Source organism: Mytilus californianus, unplaced genomic scaffold, assembly GCF_021869535.1.
Source record: "Mytilus californianus isolate M0D057914Y unplaced genomic scaffold, xbMytCali1.0.p SCAF_5, whole genome shotgun sequence".
In the NCBI taxonomy this organism is placed as follows: Eukaryota; Metazoa; Mollusca; class Bivalvia; order Mytilida; family Mytilidae; genus Mytilus; species Mytilus californianus.
In genome coordinates, this window is record NW_026262701.1 from 105,865,513 (window position 1) to 105,892,271 (window position 26,759).

General features: G+C 31.1%; 1 protein-coding gene across 1 annotated transcript in view; it reads left to right on the forward strand.

Annotated features, from left to right (window-relative positions):
- Positions 1-26,759, forward strand: part of LOC127700466 (ATP-dependent DNA helicase Q4-like) — a 243,950-nt gene that overhangs the window by 18,999 nt on the left and 198,192 nt on the right. Inside the window, exons 9-10 of the mRNA XM_052203957.1 lie at positions 3,026-3,289; positions 23,252-23,434. Of these exons, the coding sequence (XP_052059917.1) occupies positions 3,026-3,289; positions 23,252-23,434 (447 nt within the window). The remainder of the gene's footprint in view (positions 1-3,025; positions 3,290-23,251; positions 23,435-26,759) is intronic.

A 26,759-nucleotide genomic window follows, 5' to 3' on the forward strand; every position in this document is an offset into this window, starting at 1 on the left:
TCTTCTAGAGGAGCACTGAATGGAATGAAACCAAACAGGAAATGAATGTTCCTTATTAGGTGCTGATGAAGACCTTGATACATGTATCTTTATAGAATGAGATATACTGTAAACTGCAAAAATATCAAGAAAAGAAGATCCACACATATGTCAACATGAGCATAATTGTCAATTGACGTCTTGTTGGAGTTATTGTCCTTATAAAGTCATTTTCTACAATTTTAATGAATTTATTGGTAATTTCTGTAAACTTTATAAAAGTCTTCTGTTTATGATTAAATTATGGGGCCAATATTAAACAAAATTTGGCCTCAATCATTATTAGGGTATCTGTTATGATTTTAATCTATTCTTACCTGCCAACCCTGCTGTTTTTAGCGGGAGTCTCCCGCTCAAATGACGAAATTCTGGAAATCTCCTGTTTGTCTGTCCGCTCCCGCGCGGGAGTATAGAATCTCCCGCTTTCGGACATTTTGACCTGGAATAACCTGCGTTCGTAATTCTCTGACTTTTTCATTACTTTCAATAGAAATAAATAAACAATCGGCAATCATTTGAAAACTTTGGTCAGTAGTTTTTATGTTCGATATATAAGTAATCGAAATTCAGTTCTGCTATGTCAACTCCAACAAGATAGAGGTCTTTGTCTGGACCAAGCGGTAGTGTAAAAAAGAAGAAATAGATAACTGCAAATCGAAATGTCAAGCAGATTATTTGAATGAAAGATTTTCTTTACGACCAAGTTCACTTGGCAATGAATCTTTTTGCACATCATGTTCAATCAACTTTTCGATTTCCTTCTGGTGGTCTGTACGATGTTTGAAAACATGCTTAGTGTGAGACTCACAACAAAATCAAAATATGGAATTTTATAAGTTATGAGACTCGGAGGTATTGAAAAAGGCTTAAAAAGCCCGCCTTGTATAGATCATAACCATGAATTGAAGAAATAAAGTATATATATTAACTCTTATTGGTGTTTTGTAGATGAATATGTAAACAGGTCATATATTCAACTTGAAAATGTCGTTCGCGCAAAATCTCCCCCTCAGCTGTCATAGCTGAGGGGGAGATCTCCCTCTTTGAAGGTTTCAGAGGTTGGCAGGTATGATCTATTTTTACATGATTTGGAAAACCAAAGTAGAATCAGGAGAGCGACACAGGCTCTTGAGAGTCTCTAGTTTGTTTGATCCTCTCTTCAACAATTGTATTAGATTTTGGATATCATACCTGTCAACTGACCTGTATTCTGCGGTGACACTCGTAAATTTCACCTCTCAACCAGGATTTTTTAAATACCTGCCTGGTCATTAAATAAACTGGGAATTCAGAAAATGACCCATTTTCACCCTTTTCAAGTATAAAATGATAGATTTCATAAGTGATCTTTCTTTGAAATACTGGCAAATTCGTAATTCTTCCTGGACAGGAAGTTCAACTAGCTGTGTTAACTGTCAAATTAAGTGACCCATTAAGTGCATGATTCATTTGACAGCTTTGATGTTTGACACACTGTTAATTAACTCCAATTACCTTAGCTCAAGGTCATAAATAATTTGTGTATTTCAAAGTTGTTTGACTAAAAAATTCGAGTTAATCCCCCTTTTCTGCCACTTTTCACAGTATACTCCTAAAATTAATGGTTTTTTTTTTGCAAAAAGATTAAATTTAAGGCAAATTGAATGCAAATACATATCAGAATATTACTTAAATGTTTTTTTCTATTTTAAAACAATTATAAATTTAATATTTTGAAAATTATTTATTCCACCTCTACTTCCTTTAAAATGCTGAAATTTTAAATCATATATTCTGATATCAACAACCTGCTTAAGGAACCAACTGTGCAAGACCCTCATGGTTAGTCAAGGTTGTTAAAAATCACCTTGCTTAAGGAATATTAACTAAAGCTGTATAGTGATGCTGTATAGCCTTATCATACAATAAAACTTAAAGGCTTGTGTGTTGATTGAAAACTGTGAATAAAAACAATAACAGGGGTTATGGCTTGGCTTCAATTGATACAGTATAATATATTAATATTTCAATGGTTTATAAATACAATGAAAAAATAAAATTAAAGTTTTAAATTATTTTCAGTTAATACTTAACAATGTGAACATGTTTTGGAAACTGTTCGATTTAAAATATAAAAAAATGTCCCCTAAATACTTAAATTCAACTGAAAAAAGTTTGTACACGTTATGACCTGAGATTTTCTTCTTCAATGCAGGTCATGCCCTTCATTTTCATAGGTTGACAGGTATGGGATATTCCAATATATTTTGGCCTCGTAGCATCACTGAAGAGACATTATTTGTCGAAATGCACTTCTGGTGCATCAAAATTGATACCATATATGTTATTATCAGATACTTAATGAAATAGGTCAACTATATTTGGTTATGGAATGATTGTAAGGTGTATATGTCTGTCTGGCAGGGTTCATTTGACCTTCACCTCATTTTCATGGTTCATTGGTCAATATTAAGTTTTTGTGGTTTGGTTTGTTTCTCAGATACTATTAGCAATAGGGCCACTGTTGTTTTTCTCTTATTCTTCAAAGTAGATAAAATATGCCTTGTATAGAATTCTACAATTCTGGTATCAAGCAAGTGATATAATTCACTGTATTGTTTAATTATTTACCAGAATTGTATAATTTTTTGTAACTAGTATTGTACTTCCTATTTATATGCCATCCATCATAAACATCACCTATTTAGTTAGGCAAATATTTTTATTTACTAAAAAGTGTGTAAAGATTTTAAAAGAAGTACTGCCAAAATATTCAGGTGTAGTAATTTTCAAAGAAGTACTGCCAAAATTTCTATGCATTCCGTAATTGACAATGTCTTGACAACACCCATTGTATGACATCAGAGGAGTAAAATTATCAGATTTATTTTCACATTTGAAATGATCTGTTTTAAGTTAACTGGGAAATCACTGTATTTTATGCAACCAATGTAACAATAGAAAATAATGATAAAAATATTATTATATCCATTGTTAATATTTTCAGATCACAGGACTACCCCCAGGAGTGAAAGGTGCATGTCTCCATACCAATATGACCAAGGCCCAACGTGAATCTGTAATGGACTCTGTGAAGGAAGGCAAGGTCCACTTCCTTTTGGTATCACCTGAGGCTATAGCTGGAGGAACAATGTCTGCCTTAACATCTGCTGCTAATCTTCCTCCTATATCTTTTGTCTGTATTGATGAAGCCCATTGTCTGTCAGAGTGGTCGCACAACTTTAGGCCATCCTATCTAAGGTTAACAAAGGTAAAGTTCTACAATTTTGAATAATCATTATAATATGTTGTTTGCTTATTTTTTTTACGAGAAAGTGCAGTTACATTAAGAATATTATTAAAAAGGTGAGAATTTGCAACAGTTATGAATTTGCTATCAATAAACTCACAAGAAAGTGCACATTTCCTAATAATGTTTCTAAAAATAGAAATAAAATGTTTAGTTTATGAGATTTAATCCAAATTAAAAAAAAAAATGGGCAGTGGTTCCCCAGACCTTAGCTAACTTAAAGTCGTGGAGCAAAAATGAGGACTGCTGTTTCTGTTGTAAGTACATGTATGAGGTCAGTTTTTAAGGAACCACTATGGTAAGTCAATGATATCTGGTATGCAGTTGTATTTATTGCAAATCTCATTTTACATGGAAATAATATTTAGTTATAAGCAGTCTATTTGGCCCAAATTTGTTAAAATAAGATAAAGAACATTGTGATGTGTTATTAACTTGTGAGTCAATAATTTGACCTCATGTGAATCTTTATTCATATGACCTCCAATTTAACCTTTTAGCCGGAGATGTGTTACGCATGTACTAGGCGTTGTCAGCTATTAAAAGGAAAAGAATGTCAAAATTGAAAGTAAAACAAGGGTGATCCATTTCTTTGACTGATTCGATCTTCAAAAAATCTTTCTTATACATGTACAGGTATAAAGTTGATTAACATATTTTTTTAACCTATATCATGAAATCAAACAGACCTAGAAAAATCCAATTGCATGTGCTCTCTATCTATTTATATTTATGCTTATATAAGGTTATATGACTGTCTGCAGTCTTCAGAGGTCAACTCCATGGTTAATTGGATGGCATATCGACTACAATGCACACAAAATGTTGATATATATTATCGAGTTCATGCATTGTTAATTGTTTATTTTAGACTTTTTGTAATTTGGATATAGGTTTAGGTATATTATTAATGAACTATGAAAATTTGAGTGAAATTGGTGAACATGAATTTGATAACTAATGCCCTTTTAAACTGTCAGTAATTGAATACATTGAAGTCATCACTAGATCAACTTCATTTACCTAGTCATCCATAAGAATTTGCCAGAGAAATATTTTTATGGAGTTTTCAATATTATAGGGAGATAAGCCTTTGAAGAGTTTTCAAGTTATGTTTTTAGTGGGGGGAAAAAATTAACTCAGTAACAGTGGATTATTTTGTTTTGCAAAAGAGAAAAAGTATAGACTAAAACTGGAAATCTGGTATGTTGATGGTTCATACAGTTGATAGTTGGCATACCTGATATATTATGTTCATGTCAGGTTTTGTTTGCGGTTCTGGCCTTAGATCCGGCTGTTAAATCTGCTCTGTGTTTCATGACTTTGTAAAATGCATTTAAATGAACAGTAAATTGTTTGTGTAGGGTAAATTTCAAGGAAAAATGTCAACCACAAAAATTAGACACACATGAAATTTCCCCGACATCCAGTATTTCTCTTTACTTGGTTTGAAATATGAGTTCTCCTCTACTTGTTCAAAATATCATGTGCGGCTAATGTCTCATAGCTAAATGTATAGTTTTTTAGAAATTTTTTCTCCCTTATTGGTTGTTTCTTGTAAAAGAACATATTTTTCCCAGTTTATTTAGAATGTCATGGTCAATCATGTCAATAGCACATGAATTTTTGACCTCAAACCTTTGACCAATAAGGGGAAAATAGAGCTATTCATACATATGTCTGATAAACAAAATTAGATCAGTATATTTAGAGAATTTTCATTAGTGGAATGAACTTGATATTTATAGATTTAATTACATCTGTACTTTATAAACTAAAATGAATAAATATGACACTTTCTCCAATCCTCGTCAGGCTATTGACAGTTTGGAGAGGAGAATGTTGTAAATTACAAGGTTTATATCTGCTAGCTAGAGGATATTTGAATGGCGTTGATTTAATATTTCTTTTCTATTTACTGTTATTTATTGACTCTTTATTGAAAGTTTAGCACTTGATTAATTACAGAAAGAAGTAATATTACAACAAGGATCTAGGGTTGAATTAGTCGTCATTTTACCTGAAATGTTTATCACTAACTGGTACAAATATTTTTTCTAATTCTAGTAACATTTTTTGCTTCAAAAAAAGAACGAATTGTTGGTTTATATGAACAATATTATTTTGTATTGTTTTAAGATATTCTGATGCCTGTTGTTGATTTCATGGTGGTTGGCAACTGACTTTTCTTTGAATTGGAAAAAACAGTGTATTTGTCTTTCATTCCAAAAACAAGTTTCCTTGACTACATTTTTTTTATCATGCCTCAATTAAATAGTTGTAGTTATTTCACGAATCAGTAAATTTTAATATGAAAGAATTATGTCTTTTAAAATTAATATTTGCACCTTTTTTTTTATAGTGACTACATATTTTAGCTGATTTTTTGTTGTGTTGTGTTGTACTATAATCTTGAGCTATCTAGCCCAAATAAAAAGAAGAGATGTTTGGTATCCATAGAGGATACAGCAACCCAACGTCACAAATAAACTAAAATCATCTAGAGGGTAACATACAGTCTTTCATGAGTGTTATCATACTTTCAATGGAATAATGACACTTGGTTTACATTTCATTTACTCTGTTATGGTGGCATTCATATTTACCAGTATACATGTATATAGTTTTTTTGTAATTGTGAAATCTGAGACCTTCTTTAAAAGTATTGAAATATCATGTGGTATTCCAGATAATAAGTGCAACCCCTTAATTTTTCTATTTTGAAATTAATGGAAATGTTATCTGCAATAAAACAGTCTTTCAAGACATTCATGCAGGTAAGCTGCTAACTTTACCTCCCCAATATTTTGATCTTATAAATCCATATTCTGCATAGCCAACAACATTATACTAGAAATAAAGTTTTCTTGTTTTGTACAAAAGGATGGTGAGGATGAGACTGATTTCCTTTTGAAATAAAAAAAAGTCCATCATGAAATAATACTTTGACTTCAGAATGCAACGTCAATCTGTCAATTAATTCTACCATTGGGGAATTAGTTCTAGCTGGGTTAAGGTTTAATCAAATTAGTCTTGCTATTGTTGGAGAAAGAAGAAATATATATACATTAATTTACATGAAAATAGATTACTCTGTAGGTTTTGAATCAGAAAATTGATATTAGATGTTTTTGCTGTGCTCTTTTATTATCTTGGAAACGATGACATGCTAGGTGGTTGGAAAATGCATAAATTGGTTGGTTTACATTATCAGTCCTCAAAAAGGTTTTATGAGATTGTTAGAATCTAATCTCCTGTTTAATAGGATTAAAACTTTATATTCCTTAGAACTACAGAAATATTTATTATAGCAAAAGCCATTTTAAGATAATCCTTACAAATTTGAAATGAATAAGCAATCCCTTTAAAAAAAATATATTTCTTTTAAATGCCAGGATATATATGTTAGTCATTAAACTTGAGAGGTTTCCATTCTAACTCTTTCTTATTGATGAGTTACAAGATTTTGAACTCTTTGAACTATACTTTTTAATTTTTTTTGTAATAAGGCCCACAAATAATTAGGTTAATATGTATTGATACATGTAGGATAACACAATCTAATTAAAATTAAATCTCCGCACTCGTTCATTTTTTTATTCTGAGCGAGTGCGGAGATTTAATTTTAATTAGATTGAGGATTACATATCTTATATTAAAAATGGAAATGAACCCATTTATTTGGTCGTCATTTCAGAATCATTTCTCTGAGACATTTATGTGCACAAATGGTTGAGGGCTTTCTTTGGCCCTTGGTCCAGTTTATGTTTAACAGTCCCCAAGCTTTGCAAAGCTTTCATCAGAATTGAGACAAACATTGGCTTTTTTTTATACTTTTTAGAGATTGCAAAATGTCATGTCTTAGGCCATAATTCCAAATGTTGTAATCAGAAGTTGCTGGTGTTTTAATCAGAAAATCAGTACCAGTACTGTAAATGCAGAATTAAATGTGTTATTTGATTATAGCTTATATTCTACAACTTATAGTTACAGCAATAACGTAATATGAAGAAAAGGAGATGTCGGGTATACATCAATGAGAGAATAACAGCACATAAAACTAAAAGACATCTAGAGCATATGGTCTTCATTGATAGATAAGTGTCTTTTCGATATGTTGAGCTCTAAATCCCTTCATTCAAGTTTAGTTGTAAATGAATTTAACAGAGCCTGTCAAAGATATTGTTTAGTTTAATAAAGACAAAATACCTTTCTTATGGAAAATTCTGTGATGTGTCCTATCAGGCAAAAATTAATTGTCATTCCAGAGTTATGGAACTTTATTCGAGAAACTATTTACAGCTTTTGGTGTTTATTTCCCAGTGTCCAGTTTTTTCACCTAATCCAATGACATTTTAAAACAATTTACAACCAATCAAAGCTGTCTCTCTTTCAAAAATTTTAATATTTTAAGATTTGTTGTTGTAAAGTATATATGTAATAAGTAGGAATCAGGAACAAGCAAAGTTGGTTTTTATAAATCTTCTCCATAAAATACAAATAATATTCTTGTATATCAAACTTACATTAAAGTCATCTTGGCTAGCCAAGGGTTACGATCCACTTCCCTCCTCTCCACCCTTGGCAGATTAAGCCAACATTTGTGATAACAATGTTGCCCCATCTATCGGTAGATTAAAGTCACGCCAATTCCGAATACATTATTCTTGACCAATGGTAGCCTGGCATCCTGACCCAATTTAATACTTCGTCAATAGGTACTGTCAAGCAGTTGGCCAGGATCCCAGGCTAGACCAATGGTAGCACTTGAACTCTTCAATCTGGAGGTAAAAACACGGTAGCGTCTAGATTCTACACACTTGGTAAAGCAGGAAACGAAAATATACGTTGACATTCATGCATTTGTGCAAGAAACATACACAGGAACTTCTATTAGTTGATTAAAAACATTCAAATTGTCACTAAATATAGTCGTATGTTTAGGGATGTAAAGACTTGTTGCACCATAAGCACATGGCAATTGTTTACATACACTTTCTACATTTACACGTGATCATGTTGCAGGCGCTTTTTGATTGGATGCAGCAAGTTTCGACTGCAACCAATGAAAATCATTACCTTATGTCTCTGAAATTCTATCTCATTCCGCCAAGGGTGGAGAAAGATGATGTGTGCAAAATTATAGAGCATTTATATGAAGGATTATAATTTCTGCTTTGGATACTGTATTTGAATAAAGAATGTCTGAAAAACTCTGGAGCCAAAAAATAAAACATCAGTGCCTCCTTTTATGGGAAAGTAAGAAAGGGAGAACCTTATTGTCTTAATTGATAGTATACTGGACAAAATAACAGGAAGTGTGATTCTTTTTTTTAAATCACCAGTGTGTTTTCTTTTTGTCAGTAAATGTTTGTGTTTTGAAATGTTTAGCATTAACTATTACTATGCGATGGATCATTTACGTGATTTCATCATAGAGTTGTCTTTCATCAAAATATTAAAAATATTGAATATTATTTTCTAAAATCATGTGACAAATATCATGCTATTTCAATGACGGACATGTGTAATGTATTTATACATACATATAATACGAATTCCACATGTGCAACAAATCAACAAAAAAGAAACCATGATTACCAAGATTTCCGATACCACCCTACATGTATCTATAAATGATAGACAGATACAACCACACACCTTTTGGGCTTTACTCTGGCATGCATATATAACCAACTACTGTTCAAATTAATAAACTTCTATTTTTCAAACACATGTACATGTAATCGTTACAATTTATCAAGAGAACAATCAACAGTCAAACTAATATAAACCAAATACGGACTGCAATCCCCAATACACATAACCCAATAACTGGTTAAGGAGAGATAACTCTCTTAAAAGTATGTTAACTTAACCAAACGTCTTGACCATACCAAACTGACATATAAGACACCACGAGGGTGCCGAAAATTAAATGAACTATAAATTTACAACCAGATTAACTACAGCAGACAATCAACAAGTATATATATACCAAATAATTTACAAGGGAACGATTTCTGACAATTTTATTTACTATTAGCAGTGATCAAAATCTTCCCATTGTTACTGACGCGCCAGGAAGCAGTAACCTTCAACAATGGTCAGGTTAGGAGAGAAGCTGTGCGCAGGGGTAGGAACCAAGGGAAGTTCGTCCATTAGATACCAAGCCTTTAGAACAATGTCATGCATCATATAAAAGAAAAATAATCTCAAGTTAAATTTTAAACAAACTTTATTTTTCATATTTATCTTATCTATTTATAACATGGTACTTTCACTTTTCATTGTTTCTCTCACCTTGACAAATCACATTGTGACGTCAAGTTAAATGTACCACTTTTAGTACTTTAGTAATTAATTTCTGTATGTAAAATGTCCTGATGATGCCTGCCTGGCAGACAAAACATTTTTACCAGCTTAATAAAATTCCAGACTCTTTAAAGTGTTGTTGTAAATTTTAATTATTATACATATAATTTGTACTGTTAAGTTTTAACATGTGAATATGGAATCAATGTTTTCTCTAATTGAAGTTTCCTGATCAAAACAAAAATAGAAACTGAATTAGAAAATTAACCCAACAACACCAATGCAAAAATAGGCATTTATAGGTCAACATAATGATCTACAATGATAGACAAAGTCCAATACCAGTGTTTTGATTATTTTTATGCCCCACCTACGATAGTAGAGGGGCATTATGTTTTTCGGTCTGTGAGTCCGTTCATTTGTCCGTGTACTGTTGACACATTCTTGTTAGAATTATTTTTATGTCACCTTAAATAAAATATACATACATACACAATGTTTATAATTTTGTGTTGTTGGGTTTCTGTCTCATTTATTCAACATCTCCTTTTATTCATATGTAATATTGAAAAATGGCATGGACAAATAATAAGATGAGAATAAAATGAAAATAAGAAAAAGAAAAAAGACATTGGATGGAGAGTTGTCTCATTGACACTCATACCAGATCTTCTTATATCTATATAACAAATATCTCAGACTTGTTTTTCAGACTTTTTTTCATTGATTAGCAATCAATGTCTTAAAAAATAGAGTTGAAAAATTTGTTACATTTTAACTCGCACAAAATTTCAGTTCATAGACTTTTTGTTGATAAATTTGTCCTTGAAGCTTTCATTCAATTAGAAAAAGACGAGAAATACAAATTTAAGGATTGAAATAAAATTTAGAAGACAAATGTATTTTATTAGTTTTTAAGTGTACCTGGTTCAAACAACCATAATGTCAGTTTCTGCTATACTTTCATAACGGAACGCAAGCTTTTTCACATATTTTTCACATGAGGATTTCCCAAACAAGGAAAATAGGTGACAGTCATGTCTTTCTATGAAGACTTACACTCAAGATTTTAATAAAATTAAAGATAGATATTGACTTACAGTACAAATTTGAATGTCAAACTTTCACACATTAGAGGAAATTATGGAAACCTTGACATTTTTTGTCAGTCTTCTAAACATAAGTTTTATTAGATTTTTTTGAACTGTTTAAAAAGATAAATCACTGAACACTTTACGTGAATTCCTGTAATAATTGCTGTAACTTATTGTATAGAGCTTGATAATTCAGAAGTAAGAAGCACCAGACATTAAAATTGCTGTAAATGGACAGCTTAAATGTCTGAGTGCTTTATGGCAGTTGCCCCAGAGATTGTTTTGAGGTTAATTGACTTCCTTAAGTCAATATTATTTTTTTAAGATAAGTTAGTTATTAACTGGAAGTAAATTTTTTTTGGTAATACATGTATTTGAACTATAATTGTCCTATGGAATCATTGTAAGATGTATACTGTGAACCAACTAATTTTGTGAGCAATTTATTTTCATGACTTTGCGAGTAGAAAAATAACGTGAATATAAATAGTCCTGAATACCTAAAACTTGGATCTTTTCTTATTTAACTACATCGCGAAATTAAATTGCTGCAAAGTGGGTTAGAAAGGGCTGAATGCAAAATAAAGTATTTCGCGAAAATAAGTTGGTTTACAGTATTTTCTAATATGCATCGACCTTGTCCTCTTTCTATGGTTAAGTATATACCCACTCATGGAGTCGGTGGTATCCTGCATTCCTCTTGTCTGTCGATCCATTTGTCTTTTCTTTTGTCTGTTTGTCCTTCTGTCCATTTTAAAGCTCATTTGTCCAAATTTACTCTGCACCTGTATTATTGAATGATTTGATATTTGGTCTGGAACTTTTTAATGATGAGTTGTACTATGGAAGGGATGTTCAGATATGTCAGACTGTCACTTCTTGTGTGACAATAACATGTCGACCAGCTTAATAAAATTCCAGACTCTTTAAAGTGTTGTTGTCAATTTTAATTATTATACATAGGCCCGAGAACACAGTTATTTCGTAGTGCATTTCTTTTAGACAATAAATTCAAATTAAAAAAATCGCACCTGCTCTATCTCAAAAAGATTTTTACAGTGTAGTGTACTACTATTGATACAAATAATATCAAAATTATAGAAACTTCTACCAGCTCTAACTCAAAATATTGACAATTCTGTGTTAAGGGGGGCTAAAATTCAGTTTGACAGCTTCAGACATTCTAATTTTTGACCTTTTTTAACTGGACCAAATCACTACTTAACATAAAGATTCAGCACCCAAATTTTTTTAACATGTAATTTCATTCCCTTACTTAATATTTCATGCATAAAATATCAAGAAATAAATTGGGAAAGTGTATCAAAAAAAAATGCAAGTTATACACTGTTCACACTAGGGACTATATTTGTAGACAACGAAAACCAAAGGACGATAACTGTGTCCTTGGACCTAATAGGATAGAAAGACTTGACCAATTTTAATAAAACTTTGCATGACCTAAGCTTAGGCAATTATAAGATAGTTGGCCAAGTTTCATGGCCATAGGATATATATTATAGAAACTAGGGCCATTTTAATATTGAAATTTGGTGGTTTATTTTTGACGTTTAAATCAAATATTTTCAACTGTCAAGATTTTGGCCTAAAAAATTTAAATATTGCAAAAATTTGCTTTTAAAATACTCTTGAATTTAATATAATAAGTATTAAAAGCAACGGAACACTCATTTGATTTATCAGATTTATTACAGTTATTCAAAAGTCAAATTTATATGAGCCTGTGCCTGAAAATAGAGATTTTTGAATTAAGGGAAGCCTTACATAAACATGCATTTTTTTCAACCAATTTGAAGTTTTTGAAGTTTTTTAACCATACATTATTCTTCCATATATATTAAATGTACTTTAAATGTAAAGAAAAGTTACAAAAAGCATACCACATGAGTATAAAATGGTCTTAGGCCATGTAAGACTGAGAATTATTTAGAGTCGATTTAGGCCGTAGCCCATATTTACATATAAAAATGCACACAGAGGCTATAAGAAATTGAAATTTGTTACTTTTTGCTCATTTCTATGCTAAGATGTCATGATACAAGAAGTCTAATTGCAAAAGGACTCTTGAATTCAACTTTTTTTTGCAGACAGTATGGTCTGATGACCAGTTTTTCACTTTTCAATGGAAAACTTGCATGTAGTTTTAGTCTCATTTGGCATATATTTGAACCACTTACTATCCTAAAGAAGAAAATTATGATAGCATATGAAATGAATAGGGTGTACTGATCATTGTAAAGTGTTTTTTTTTACAGATTTAGTGAAATATTTGTGATGGACTACAGATTTTATGTACAAAGCTCTTCACATTTCACATACATCAAACAGGCCGTTTAACCAGGGACATAAATACAAATATTCTGCACATTTTTTCTGTGATAATCTACTTTTCTCTAGATTCCGAGTTCACAAATGGTTAATTAAATTTGATTTAAGCATAGAAACACAAATATCAGGAACATAAAAAGCTGTCAGATAGAAAGTCAGCATGGCTCTTAGGCATAAAATGGAAACTGCTTTAAAATGCCTATTTTAGCCGTATAATGCCAAAATGGGACATTTTAACAGAATTTCTGTCAAACAAAGATGTAAATCTTTTACTTTTATTGAGTTTGACAAATTGAAACCAGCAAACCATTCAGGAAAGTTGCCAAAGTACAGAATCTACATTTACGGAATTCATCTCTTAGGCCCGAGAACACAGTTATTTCGTAGTGCATTTCTTTTAGACAATAAATTCAAATTAAAAAAATCGCACCTGCTCTATCTCAAAAAGATTTTTACAGTGTAGTGTACTACTATTGATACAAATAATATCAAAATTATAGAAACTTCTACCAGCTCTAACTCAAAATATTGACAATTCTGTGTTAAGGGGGGCTAAAATTCAGTTTGACAGCTTCAGACATTCTAATTTTTGACCTTTTTTAACTGGACCAAATCACTACTTAACATAAAGATTCAGCACCCAAATTTTTTTAACATGTAATTTCATCCCCTTACTTAATATTTCATGCATAAAATATCAAGAAATAAATTGGGAAAGTGTATCAAAAAAAAATGCAAGTTATACACTGTTCACACTAGGGACTATATTTGTAGACAACGAAAACCAAAGGACGATAACTGTGTCCTTGGACCATATAATTTGTACTGTAAAGTTTTAACATGTGAATATGGAATCAATGTTTTCTCTTAATTGAAATTTCCTGATCAAAACAAAAATAGAAACTGAATTAGAAAAAGCAAATTTTTCGTGTGTTTTTACTAGAATTGGTAACCACAATAACATGGTTGTAGGGATACACCATGATTAACATGATTTATTACAAGAATTTTAAATTATCTACCTCTCTGACTAAAATAAAACAGTAACCCAACAACACCAATACAAAAATAGGCATTTATAGGTCAACATAATGATCTACAATGATAGACAAAGTCCGATACCGTTGTTTTGATTATTTTTATGCCCCACCTATAATAGTAGAGGGGCATTATGTTTTTCGGTCTGTGAGTCCATTCGTTCGTCCATGTACTGTGGACACATTCTTGTTAGAATTATTTTTATGCCATCTTAAATAAAATATACATACATACACAATGTTTATAATTTTGTGTTGTTGGGTTTCTATCTCATTTACATATAATTAACATCTCCTTTTATTCATATGTAAATATTGAAAAATGGCATGGACAAATAATAAGATGAGAATAAAATGAAAATAAGAAAAAGAAAAAAGACATATAACAAATATCTCAGACTTGTTTTTCAGACTTTTTTTCATTAATCAGCAATCAATGTCTGAAAAAATAGAGTTGAAAAATTTGTTACATTTGAACCTTAACAAAATTTCAGTTCATAGACTTTTTGTTGATTAGTTTGTCCTTGAAGCTTTCATTCAATTAAAAAAAGACGAGAAATACAAATGTAAGGATTAAACTAAAATTTAGAAGACAAATGTATTTTATTTGTTTTTAAGTGTACTTGGTTCAAACAACCATTATGTCAGTTTCTGTGATTTGGCGCTTGGTATACTTTCATAATCAAACACAAGCTTTTTCAACTATTTACATTCTGAAGGGTAATTGAATTTTTTTAAGCAAGTAAAATTGTTGATTATCTTTTAAATTTGTGGTTAACAATTTCCTTTGCATATTTGTTTGCTTGATAGCACCCTTGGATTTATAGACATTAAAAAGTAGATAATGAGACCAAATTTCACAAAACATTAACCTTTATTAATACTAAAACTAATCCATTGTATCCTTGTCTTAATTTGTACATTCTATTATTTGAAATATTTCTTTTCAAACCTTTCTCTCAGATAAAAGCAGTGCCTTTTTCTGTATTTTGAGAAAAATGGGTTATAATATAATATAAAACAAAATAAGGAAATGTGTGATTGCCAATAAGACAGCTATAACCCAGAGACAATAAGGAAATGTGTGATTGCCAATAAGACAGCTATAACCCAGAGACAATAAGGAAATGTGTGATTGCCAATAGGACAGCTATAACCCAGAGACAAAAGGACTAGAATTAAAACAACTATAGGACACTGTACTGCATTCAACAAATGTTTTCTTTAGAATGACTAGAACCAAAGAATGCTAAAATAACAATGGAAAAAACTACATGTGTTACATATATTTTTTTTTCTGACAGTCACTTGCTATTATTTTTTTATATCCTTACAAAATTTTTATGGATCATATACAGTCAAACCTGTATATGAAGGTCCAGAGAAAATTGATCTTATATTATACAGTCAAACCTGTATATATAGGTCTAGAGAAAAATGATCTTATATTATACAGTCAAACCTGTATATAAAGGTCTAGAGAAAAATGATCTTATATTATACAGTCAAACCTGTATATAAAGGTCTAGAGAAAAATGATCTTATATTATACAGTCAAACCTGTATATAAAGGTCTAGAGAAAAATGATCTTATATTATACAGTCAAACCTGTATATAAAGGTCTAGAGAAAAATGATCTTATATTATACAGTCAAACCTGTATATAAAGGTCCAGAGAAAAATGATCTTATATTATACAGTCAAACCTGTATATAAAGTTCCAGAGAAAAAATGATCTTATAAGAGAGGGGACCTTTGAATTGAGGTTCAAAATGCCTAGGTTTTACTTCGCAGGCCAATAAGATTCATTTTGCTTTCTGTTAAAATGTTGTATGTTTTTATTTTTTTTTATATCCATTTACATGATTGATTGATTAATTGATTTTTGCTTGCTTAACATTAAGTGGCAATTATTTCAAGCATTTTTAGGACCAAGTACTATTAATCATTTATACAAAAGGTAGTTTCTACAAGTTGGGAGAGCAGGGACGAAGGCTGGGAAATTTAAATTGACACTGGAAACCAATTGTAATTTGGATAGGGACAGCATTTTTGCTCTGCAACAGGCCATCTACAGACGTCTCAAAGAGTTGTTGCAAGGGTTTTTCTTTTTTCAGTTTTTAGTGGTCCTTCATAATTGATTGAAGAATATTGGCCAGGTGTTTGCCTGATTATTCAGTGGTTCTTCAAAGTAAAGAGATTGTGGCAATCTCTCTACCCAAGTCATCTGATTTATTGTCTGCATTTTGACTGGACATGGCTGCAAATGTATACATATTGCACAGTCAAACTGATGCCGCACTTTAGCAAGGGTTTTTACCGCCAGTCTAAAGAAGACCAAGTTGAGCATATTTCTTTACCCAAGTCACCTTTTGAGTGATAATTTATTTAAAAAGTAGGAAAAAGTCCAGTACTACAGCATCTTTAAGTAATTAAAGTCATTTACTTTTATATAAAAATAAGGAGATGTGGTATGATTGCCAATGAGACAATTATCCACTAACCTGTTTCTCTTTATATTTATTTATGTTTTACTGTTTATCTGAAATATGAGTGGGAGATCATCTTCAATATCATTACACAGCTTGTACGCAATTTATTCAATTACTTCTACAAGCATCGGAAAAAATACTTTTAATCTGTTCTTTGCAGAGTGATTATATTACTTCCATACATTTAATTATGTATTACTGAAGCGAAGCGAGTGAACAAATTGAAGACTTATTAGGCATTAAATTTAGATACAAAAAATGATTCCACTTATTTTCTTTCCAAATTAAAAGTATTTATCCTGTTGAGATTGTTAATAATTGACTTTGTTGTAAAAAAATATCTTTTTTTCAATAGCTTTCAGACTTTTTATAAAACATTTTAAAAACTTTAGCTGAAGCCTTGCTTATACTTTTTTATTTTTATGCCCCACCTAGGGGCATTATGTTTTTTCGGTCTGTGCGTCCTTTCGTTCCTCCGTTCCTTCGTTCGTCTGTTCATCCATCCGTCCGTGTGTCTGTCTGTCTGTCCCGCTTCAGGTTAAAGTTTTTTGTCAAGGTAGTTTTTGATGAAGTTGAAGTCCAATCAACTTGAAACTTAGTACACATGTTCCCTATGATATGATCTTTCTGATTTTAGATGCCAAGTTAGAGTTTTGACCCCAATTTCACCATCCACTGAACATAGAAAATGAAAGTGCGAGTGGGGCATCAGTGTACTATGGACACATTCTTGTTGTAACTCATTTATGTTAGATCTTTTTTCACAACTTTTTGATAAAATATACCATTCATGATATTCATGAATTAAATTTCTTATTTACTGTGAAAGCTTATTCCACAGCTATGAAAACTTTAAATGTTTACTTGAACACTATAGGTGTTTTTATATCTCAAGTTTTGAAAGAGCTTTTTCTTTATGTGACAGGTAATTAACTCTTAAAGTTTTAGTGACAATTTTATTTTTTTAGGCTAGACATGAAAAATATATTTTATATTGTTTATAATTTTTGACAACTGAGATTTGACGTCGGTCTCCTTTGTATATTTACAAAAATATATATTACAGACAGCAACCAATGATAGCAACTGAAATTACAGGTTCCTGACTTGGGACAGGTACACATAGAATGTGGCGGTTTTAATCATGTTTGTGAGCGCTCAACCTACCTTCTATCCTAGGACAGTTGTGTAACAGCACAACATCAAAACAAACTAAAAACCAGTTGGAAATGTCATGACTCATCAGATTGGTGCGAAGCTCAAAAACAACTTACATCAAGACACAAACACAAAGTACCCATCATAGATTTATTGCAGTTTCTGAAATCTAGTTCAAAGCCCATTACATCTACCTAATAAATTATGTTCTCCCATTCTAAAGTATCAATCTGTATACACAGTAAACAGATTTAGTGTAACGTACAACTTCACTTTTTTTTTTAGTTCATCTGGCCCAAAGCTCTTTGGTCGAGTTGTTGTCTCTTTGACATATTTCCTGTTTCCATTCTCTATTATATTTTGATCCAGCTATCATTTTCTTTGCAGTTTACAAAATGCTAGAGTTTTTAGCATATACATCATTTTTAAGTAAGACAGACTTATTTACAGGGAAAAGGATAGGATTTTTTTCCTTGATGGTGATAATTATAACATTTTCTAAATTTGCTACTTTTATGATAAAAACCAGAGCAAGACAGCTATGTGTGATATTGATACTTTGCATGACCTTCTTCCTAGCTAGTGAGCGTGTTTGTAGTATCCATAGCAACCATCACTTTAAATCTTATGAAAATTCAGAGGCCTTTTCGAATAATTCTCAAACAAATATCTCCATGTGATTCAAAATTTATAATTGTAAATATAAACATTGCAGTTGTTCAGAAATAAATGCAAAAATATATTACACCCATACATCTAAATCATACAGCGCTCCAAAGTTGACTTCCTTCATGTGAGTATGAACAACCCAATGCAAGGAAAATGAAATACTACTTTTTTCGATACTGTCAATTAAATTTTAATTTTTAAAAAGCTATTTAGAAATATAAGTTGTTAATTTGAAGAAATATAAGTTGTTAATTTTGAAACCAAAATTGCTCAGGTTAAAAACTTGATAAATCCAAGGCAAAGTCACTTGAAGCAAACTGTTTCATCTATATTGATTTCAGTTCCCATCAAATTATGTTCTTAGAATTGTCTTTAATCATCAAATATCCAAAACAAATGCATAGATCTTTCTTAAAAAATGATATATTGTAAATACATAACCTTTCCTTTGATTGATATGAAATAATCATATGGTCACTGACTACATTTTTGATATTTTAGAAAACTAATAATGAATGTGACTGATGTAAACTACCAGACAAAGTGGGTGACCTTATTATTATTTTACATCATTAAAATGAAAATTTGTCTTTGAAGAAAAATCTGTGTACTGTATGTAGAGAAAGGAGTTTTTAGAGATAAGTTTGACAAAGTTTTGATAGATTATACATACATTCTTACAAATGTTGAACTTTATAATAAGGGATTTTCATTCATATTGTTTTTAATTTTGAGAAAATAAAATGATCCCTACTGGAATTTCTACACAAGACAATCATATTTTAGCAAGTACAATGTATAACAGTTCAAAAGTATTTTTTTGTTACTTTTCAGTTAGAGATCTACATGCCAAAGTTGTACACAAAATTTTACCAAAATCTGTGATATAGCCCTTTTACTGTTTGTTGACCTTAAGAAAAATCAACAAAATCCCTTTTTACAAATTAGAGAGGAGGTATTTTTTTTGCAATATTTAACAGAAAATATCAAAATATTACATTTGACCACAACACCTGCATATTTATCGAAAAATGTAAAACAGAAGTCTTTTTGTCTCGCCTTGACGGGAGTCAAAAAGCGAGACATAGGTATGCTGTTTCTGGCGTTGGTGGCGACGGCGGCGGCGTCAACAATGTATTAGTTTGTGATTAGGTCTAGTTCATGGTGAACCACTAGTGGTAGGTCAATGATATTTGGTATGCAGTTGTATTAGCATTGGCATATCTCATTACCATAGAGATTATTTGGCCCCGCCTTCTCAGTTAAGGTCTATTGACTTTGAAACTTTTCATAGTTTACATGTATTAGTTTGTGATTAGGTCAATTTATGGGGAACCACTAGTGGTAGGTCAATGATATTTGGTATACAGTTGTATAAGCATTGGCATATCTCACTCATTTCCATGGAGATTATTTGGCTCTGCCCCCTTAGTCATGGTCTATAGACTGAAAATTTTGCTAAGCTAACATGTATTAGTTTGTGATAAGGTCAGTTCAAGGGGAACCATTAGTGGTAGGCCAAAATTGGTGTTCAGTTGTGTAAGCATTAGCACATCTCATTTCCATGGAGAATATTTGGCCCCGCCCCCTCAGTCATGGTCTATTTACTTTGAAACTTTTGCTTAGTTTACATGTATTAGTTTGTGATTAGATCAGTTTAAGATGAACTGATAATGTTAAGTCAATGATATTTGGTATGCAAATTTATTGGCATTTGCATTAGTATTGTTTCCATGAAGATTATTATCCCCCACCCCTGATCATGGTTCATTGACTTTGAAACTTTTACATAGTTTACAAGTTAATGTTTGTGTTTAGGTTTGTTTAAAGGGAACGACTTATAATAAGTCAATGGTATTTGGTATACAGTTGTATTAACATTGGCATACTGTATCTCATTCCATGGAGATTGTTTAGCCATGTACCTTCAGTCATGGTTCATCAACTTTGAATATTTGCATAACTTACATGTTAAAGTATTGCTATTTTAATTTCAACATTTGCATTATCAAAATTACAAAAAGACGAGACATATCTCTGTGATAACAGTTTATAATTATGAGAAAATAAAAAAATGTAAAAAAAAAAATATATATTTTGGGTATTAAATAAATCAAAATATATAAACAGACTTCCAAAAATAATACACTATCTCATGTTTAAGTTAATTTAATGAGACACTTATCTTCAAAATATTGAATTTAAAGCACTAAGAATGCAAAAATTGGAAATATTTACAGTATATCATGGGAATATGGAATGCAAATAAAGCAAAATTTTGTGTCTATGTTTTTTTCAAGTTGGTTGAACTTGATTGAATTAATTTTACAATATTTTCTTCAAATTGGATATCCTTCAAATATTTATTGCTTTGATATTCATTAGGATGTCTAACAGGCCTTCTTATCTGATATATGGTGCAATTTGTCTGTCTAATTATTGCCATGTTTAAGATTAATTTGAATGTTAAGTATGGTTGATATGTATGTTGGAAAGTCAGCTTGAAATCAGAAAATTAGATGGTATAACAGGCTAAGACTCTGGTAATAGATTGTAGGGTAAATCGGGGAAACAACTTATGGGTTTCTATAGTAATTGCCTCATTACTATGGGACAGTGTCTGGGTCACGAAGGCATTTATATTTTTGTACATTACAGGCCTATCGTTGCATGCAATTATTTAGCAGGAAGAATATCTTTAATTGGCTTTATCATAGGAGTAACACATTATCAATTGCACTTCTATGGTAACAGTGCAAAAGAAATAAAACATTTTTTACAGTTCATGAATGTAAAAACTATAATAATGAAAGTTTGAATATGGCTTCCTTCATAATTACTTCTTAAAGGCATTATGACATATATGTCATTGAGTTGATGAGGTACTAAAGAAGGAATCAAGAATTAACAGTGGAACGTTAACATTGACCATTATTCACATGGTACAGTGTCACTGAAGATAGAAACAGTTATGATCAGTCTTAATATGCATCATAAATTACAAATGTATACATTCTGCAAATTTTAACCTATATATCAAGTGAAGGAAATGAAACATTTCCCCAGAATTAGTTGGTGTTTACCTAGCCATTAAAGGTTTTGCAAATTGAACTGTCTCATTGAATAAATACAATGTCTACAGCTATTATATATACTAGAAGATGCCTGCGAAATCGTGGTACAATTGGGCAAGTGTTGAAACAAAGAGTATGGACTCAGTAAGGATTTGGACACGGTTAATGCATTTAATTCTATTTCTTTAAAGAGATGAAAATGAGGAACATAATGCAAAAGACCCCATTCATCTCGGTTGGAAAATAAAAATATTGAATACCCTAAGAAACGTGTGGCAAAGTGTGATTTTCAGTAGTTTTTTACCCTTTTAACTCAATAAATGCATGTATGAGCTACATAAAATCCTTTGACATTACTGAAAGGGATCAAAATGAGTAACACAATGCAAAAAATCCCATCTTAATCGGATGAAAAATAAAATCTTAAACACTTCATCAGGAATCAACCCCTCTTGTATCTCAGAAACAATTGACGTGCACTAACTCCAAATCTGTTGACGTATTCAAGTTGCAGAATCTTATTAGCAATAAAACAAACAAACTCCATTAAAATACGTTGAAAATAAACAATCTGTATATGCAAATATGTGAACAACACCCAAGCTGGCCCTTGTTAGCCCCTAATTCTTAAATGGGTGAATGGATGTGAAAAGTCAAAGGGGGCTTTCTAGCATTATGTTCAATAATTCTCTGTTTGTTTGTAATCGACGATCCAGTCGTTTTTTTGCTAATAAATTTGCAAGTTTGAATAATTTCATCTTTTAGTCAAATCATTGGGTAGGGGGGGTTTACACATAAAAAAGGGGAGGGGTACAGACGTCGGGTGCCTGTGTTTACACATAAAAAGGGGGGAGGATCACTTAAACATGTTCATAGCTCATTTCATTTTTGGACAGTTCTGCACCTGAGTAAAAAGGGTGGATGTCGTTTAATTTAGCAAAATGATGCACTTACAATACAATACAGGATCCTTATAGGCCTAACTGTCCTATTTTCTATCCTTTCTTCTTACTTTCACTTGGATTTTCGCGGGCAGTACGTCGACTGAGCATGCACGAAAGCCTATTAGACTCGGATCGATAACGGTCTCCGAATTTGGATATTTTCTCAAAAATTGGTGTTTTCTGTGGAAAAAAGATTGTTTCAAGGACAAATTTAGAAATTACAAAACACTACATTTATACGTCATATCACAAATATTTCTGACTTTGTATGGTTTTAGAGGAGTTTCGGCTCAATGAAATCAGTCTCTTCCTTTAGTAGTATAGTTATTATTGTTCTGTGGAGTTTATGCAATGAGAAGTATAAATTTCTCCTTGGAAAATCAATCATTCATTAATTAATTCGGCTGTACAAAAAAAAAAACCAAGAAGTCCTTCATTTACTAATATATGTCATATATTTTATGAAAAGAGGTTTCTATTGTACCGTTGAAAATAAAAAGTAGGTCACCCTGGGTTATTTTCACAAAAACTCTTACTACAAAAATTGATCGTAATTAGTTATACTGAAATGTTCATGACTTGTGAATATTTTTTGTCTTAAGACTTTTTGTGAAATCAGATACTAATTGACTTGCAGTTTTGTCTTTTCAAACTTATCTTCAATTTCACTTTTAAACTGCAGCTGCTCTTTAGATAGTTTTTTTAGTTCATGGGATTCCCTCAGGTTATTTCTCTTGATTAGTATATTCCTAACGGAGTTACATGTTTTAAATATTTCTATATTTTACAGGTTTTAAGAGAGAGGTTTGGTGTAAAATGTTTCCTTGGCCTTACAGCAACTGCCACACTGTCAACAGCAGCAGATGTTGCAAAGCATCTTGGGATTGATAATATAGAGGAAGCTGTAGTTCGTGGTCCACCAGTCCCTAAAAATCTATTTCTGTCTGTTTCTAGAGATGAAAATAGAGACGAGGTATAGTATATCCTTAAGTTCTCAAAAATTGATGCATTAAACAGATAGAGAAAGAAATAGAATAAGATAGATACACATGAGTCCTTGAAATACTAAGAAATAACTAGCATATCAAAGATCATAGAACAGGAATTTTAAAGCTGTTCTTTAAAACTATATGTCATCAATTAGACATTTGAATATACTAAAATGAAAGTAAAAATGTTTTCAATGTTTTTCATGTATTTTTTTTTGTTTCTTTTTTGTGCAATAATTTCAGAACCATTCAACCTATGCTTTCAAAGGGCAGGGTTCACCAAGGCCAAAAATGGCCTTGAATTTCAACTTTATCAAAAGATGATATTGTATCCTTAGACACAAAGATTTTCTGGATTTTTTTATTGTATCCTTAGACACAAAGATTTTCTGGATCAAGGGTGGCAGTCAAAGTAAATTATACTAAAAATTGTTAGAATTATGGAAATATTAGACCAAAACTTATGTTACTGCACAAATAATGCAAAATTAAAGGGTCAATACTTTGTCATTTACAATGTGATGTGCCAAAAAGCAGTTATTTTGTATTAATAGGATTATCATAACTATTTCTGTGTGACATTTGTCGTATTTTGACCTGATTGAAAAAACATCAAGATCTTAGGGCCAATTTTAACCCTTCGTGAACTAACTACTTTTAATAAGTTGTTACTTATTACAAAAAAAAGGTCAAGTTCAATATTGGTGATTTTCTCTTTTGCTTTTAATGAGTTATAGTCCTTGATTGATTAGAAAACGGCTCTTTATTTTGTTTCCGTGCAATAACTTGTGATCTGTTCATCAAATGCTTTTCTGATTTTGTAATGTTGTTACTGATAACAAAGGAGTAAGTTCGATAAGGGCCATATTTGGTCCAGAATATTAAGTCCATAGTTTGAAGATAAAAAATGTTTTAAGTTGATGAAAAGAAAGTAGTCGGGGCCATATAGTGTAACCCTTATCCGTCATTCCATCATTCTGTCAATCCACAACAAACAGTTATACAGACTTTTTTTCTAAACGCCTTCACATATTAAGCTGATTTTTAGTACATGATTGAATTATTATGAGTTACAGATCTAGTTTACTTTTGGTTCTGCTCCTCTGATTTTTGCTGAAATTACAGGCTTTTGGACTTTGAAAATGTCATGAAAATAACAGTTATACAGACTTTCATTCTCAAATATCCATTCCTAAAAATGGCTTCAATTTCTTTTTGCCAGAGGGGCCATTTGAATCATTCCGACACATCTAATTTTTTTTTGTAAAGCATTAACATCTTCAACCCAAATAGGTCACAATTTGAGATTTTGATGAAATTTGACAAAATCTTCTGGATTCCTGTCAAATTTAGGTGTAGAAAACTGAGCCCAGGCTTCGACAAATTAGATATTCAAATCAGACATGTGAAATGTTATAACAAACATTATTATAAAAGATCTTTCTTGTAGACAAATGGGCTCTTTGTTTCCAGTCCAAAAAATCATTATTTTGTTTTCTTGAATTTTCTTGGAAAATCAAAATTTGTGCTATTTGTGACGTCTTGTCCTGCTGTAGTAATAACTATGCATTTTGAGCATCAATTCAAAGGTCATTTCTTGTATAAGGTCAGTTTTCTCTGTTCCTAAGAGTGACCTTTATGTACAGGTTTGAATGTAATTAGATAACTTAAAAAGATAGAAAGAAAATTTTCAGAGTCACCTAACTGTAGCTTCTTGAATCAAAGAAGTTCATACCGTATTTGTTATATCTTGTACCTTAGCAAGCATCTCTTAGTTGGAGTTAATTAAGTCTGATTGCCTTGAATATAACTGACAAACACTTAATGCAGCAAATCCATTTAGAGGAAGCAAGATAATAAATTATTTATACCAATCTTACTGTCTTAAATAAAGATACACTAGTGGGAGTCTATTTCTGTTGATTGAAATAATTGTTTCTGAATGTGTAAAAACATCCATTTCCCAAATTTTATATAATGTGTGTCCACTTTAAGATTGAATTACTGAATATTACTGTCAGAAACCTTTTATTGGTGTGATATATACAAGACTTTTTAAAGTGATTTCTATAATCTCAATGTTATTTACAAGTAAGAAAATGGAACGAACAAAATATTTAAGTTAAGTTTAAAAGCATTACATAATGTAGCTTAGATTTTTTGGTGTATCTAGGGGAATCAGATAACCTTTTTAGCTCACCTGGCCCAATGGACCAGCAAACTCTATTGTCCATCGTCCATAATTCATCATTATCTTTTAAAAAATCTATGAATTTGAAACTACTAAACCAATTTCAGCCAAACTTGACCTGAATGATCTTTAGGGTATCTAGTCTAAAATGGCAAAAATATAACACACGGGTAATATGTAAGTGAGTGTAATATTTAAAAGCTATTTTTTTAGTATCCAGATTTTACAATTCAGATCTAGTGATTGTGGGAAGTTGTTTGGATAATATCAGTTATAGATTACAAAGGAAGTTTGATTTATTCAAATTCAAATTCATTTAAAAAACTTTTTTTTTTCTTAAACTATTTCCTCTAGTACTGCACATCTTTGGAAATTATTCTAATAACTAATTGCTAAATACAAATGTAGTAATCAGAAAATTGAATGAACCCATAAAATTTGTCAATTAGAATAAAATGGTTTTCATTAGTAATAGATATAGTTAGACTTTTTCAGAGGAAAAGCACTTGATATTTCATAGGGAAACAAAAATCAAGATTAGTGAAATGATGTTCTACAGTTTTCAGTGATACTGCTTTTTACAACACAACTATTGGAATGACCACAATGCTATCAGTTGGTACCCCAAGCTTAGAATACTAAATATCATGAACAAGTCATCAATATTTCTCTTTAATCATGTCTAACGAGGAAGACTTAACAGTTGATAACATCCCATACAAAAGAATAGTAAATAATATTTTGTATAAAGATCAAAGAACACCAACACTTTAGATGTGCATGCCAGTTGCTGATTTTGTATTGAAATTTTGACATCCATATTACATTTTTTAAGCCCTTTCTACAATTATGTTTTCCCGTCTGTGCATCAGTCTGTACGTTATTCAATCCATTAGTTAAATCATCCACCCCATATCAGTTTTGGTCCCACACAAGTTTTGGTTTTCTGTAGCTAATAGTTGCATTAACTTGAAACTTATTACTTATGTTTAAAAATAAAGTGAACTGTTTTATAATATGCCAAATTAGGGTTTTGATCCAAATTTTGTGATTCATTGAACATGTAAATGTAATAGTTTGCAGGAGGTGGGCATGGTATCCTATGGATATATATTCTT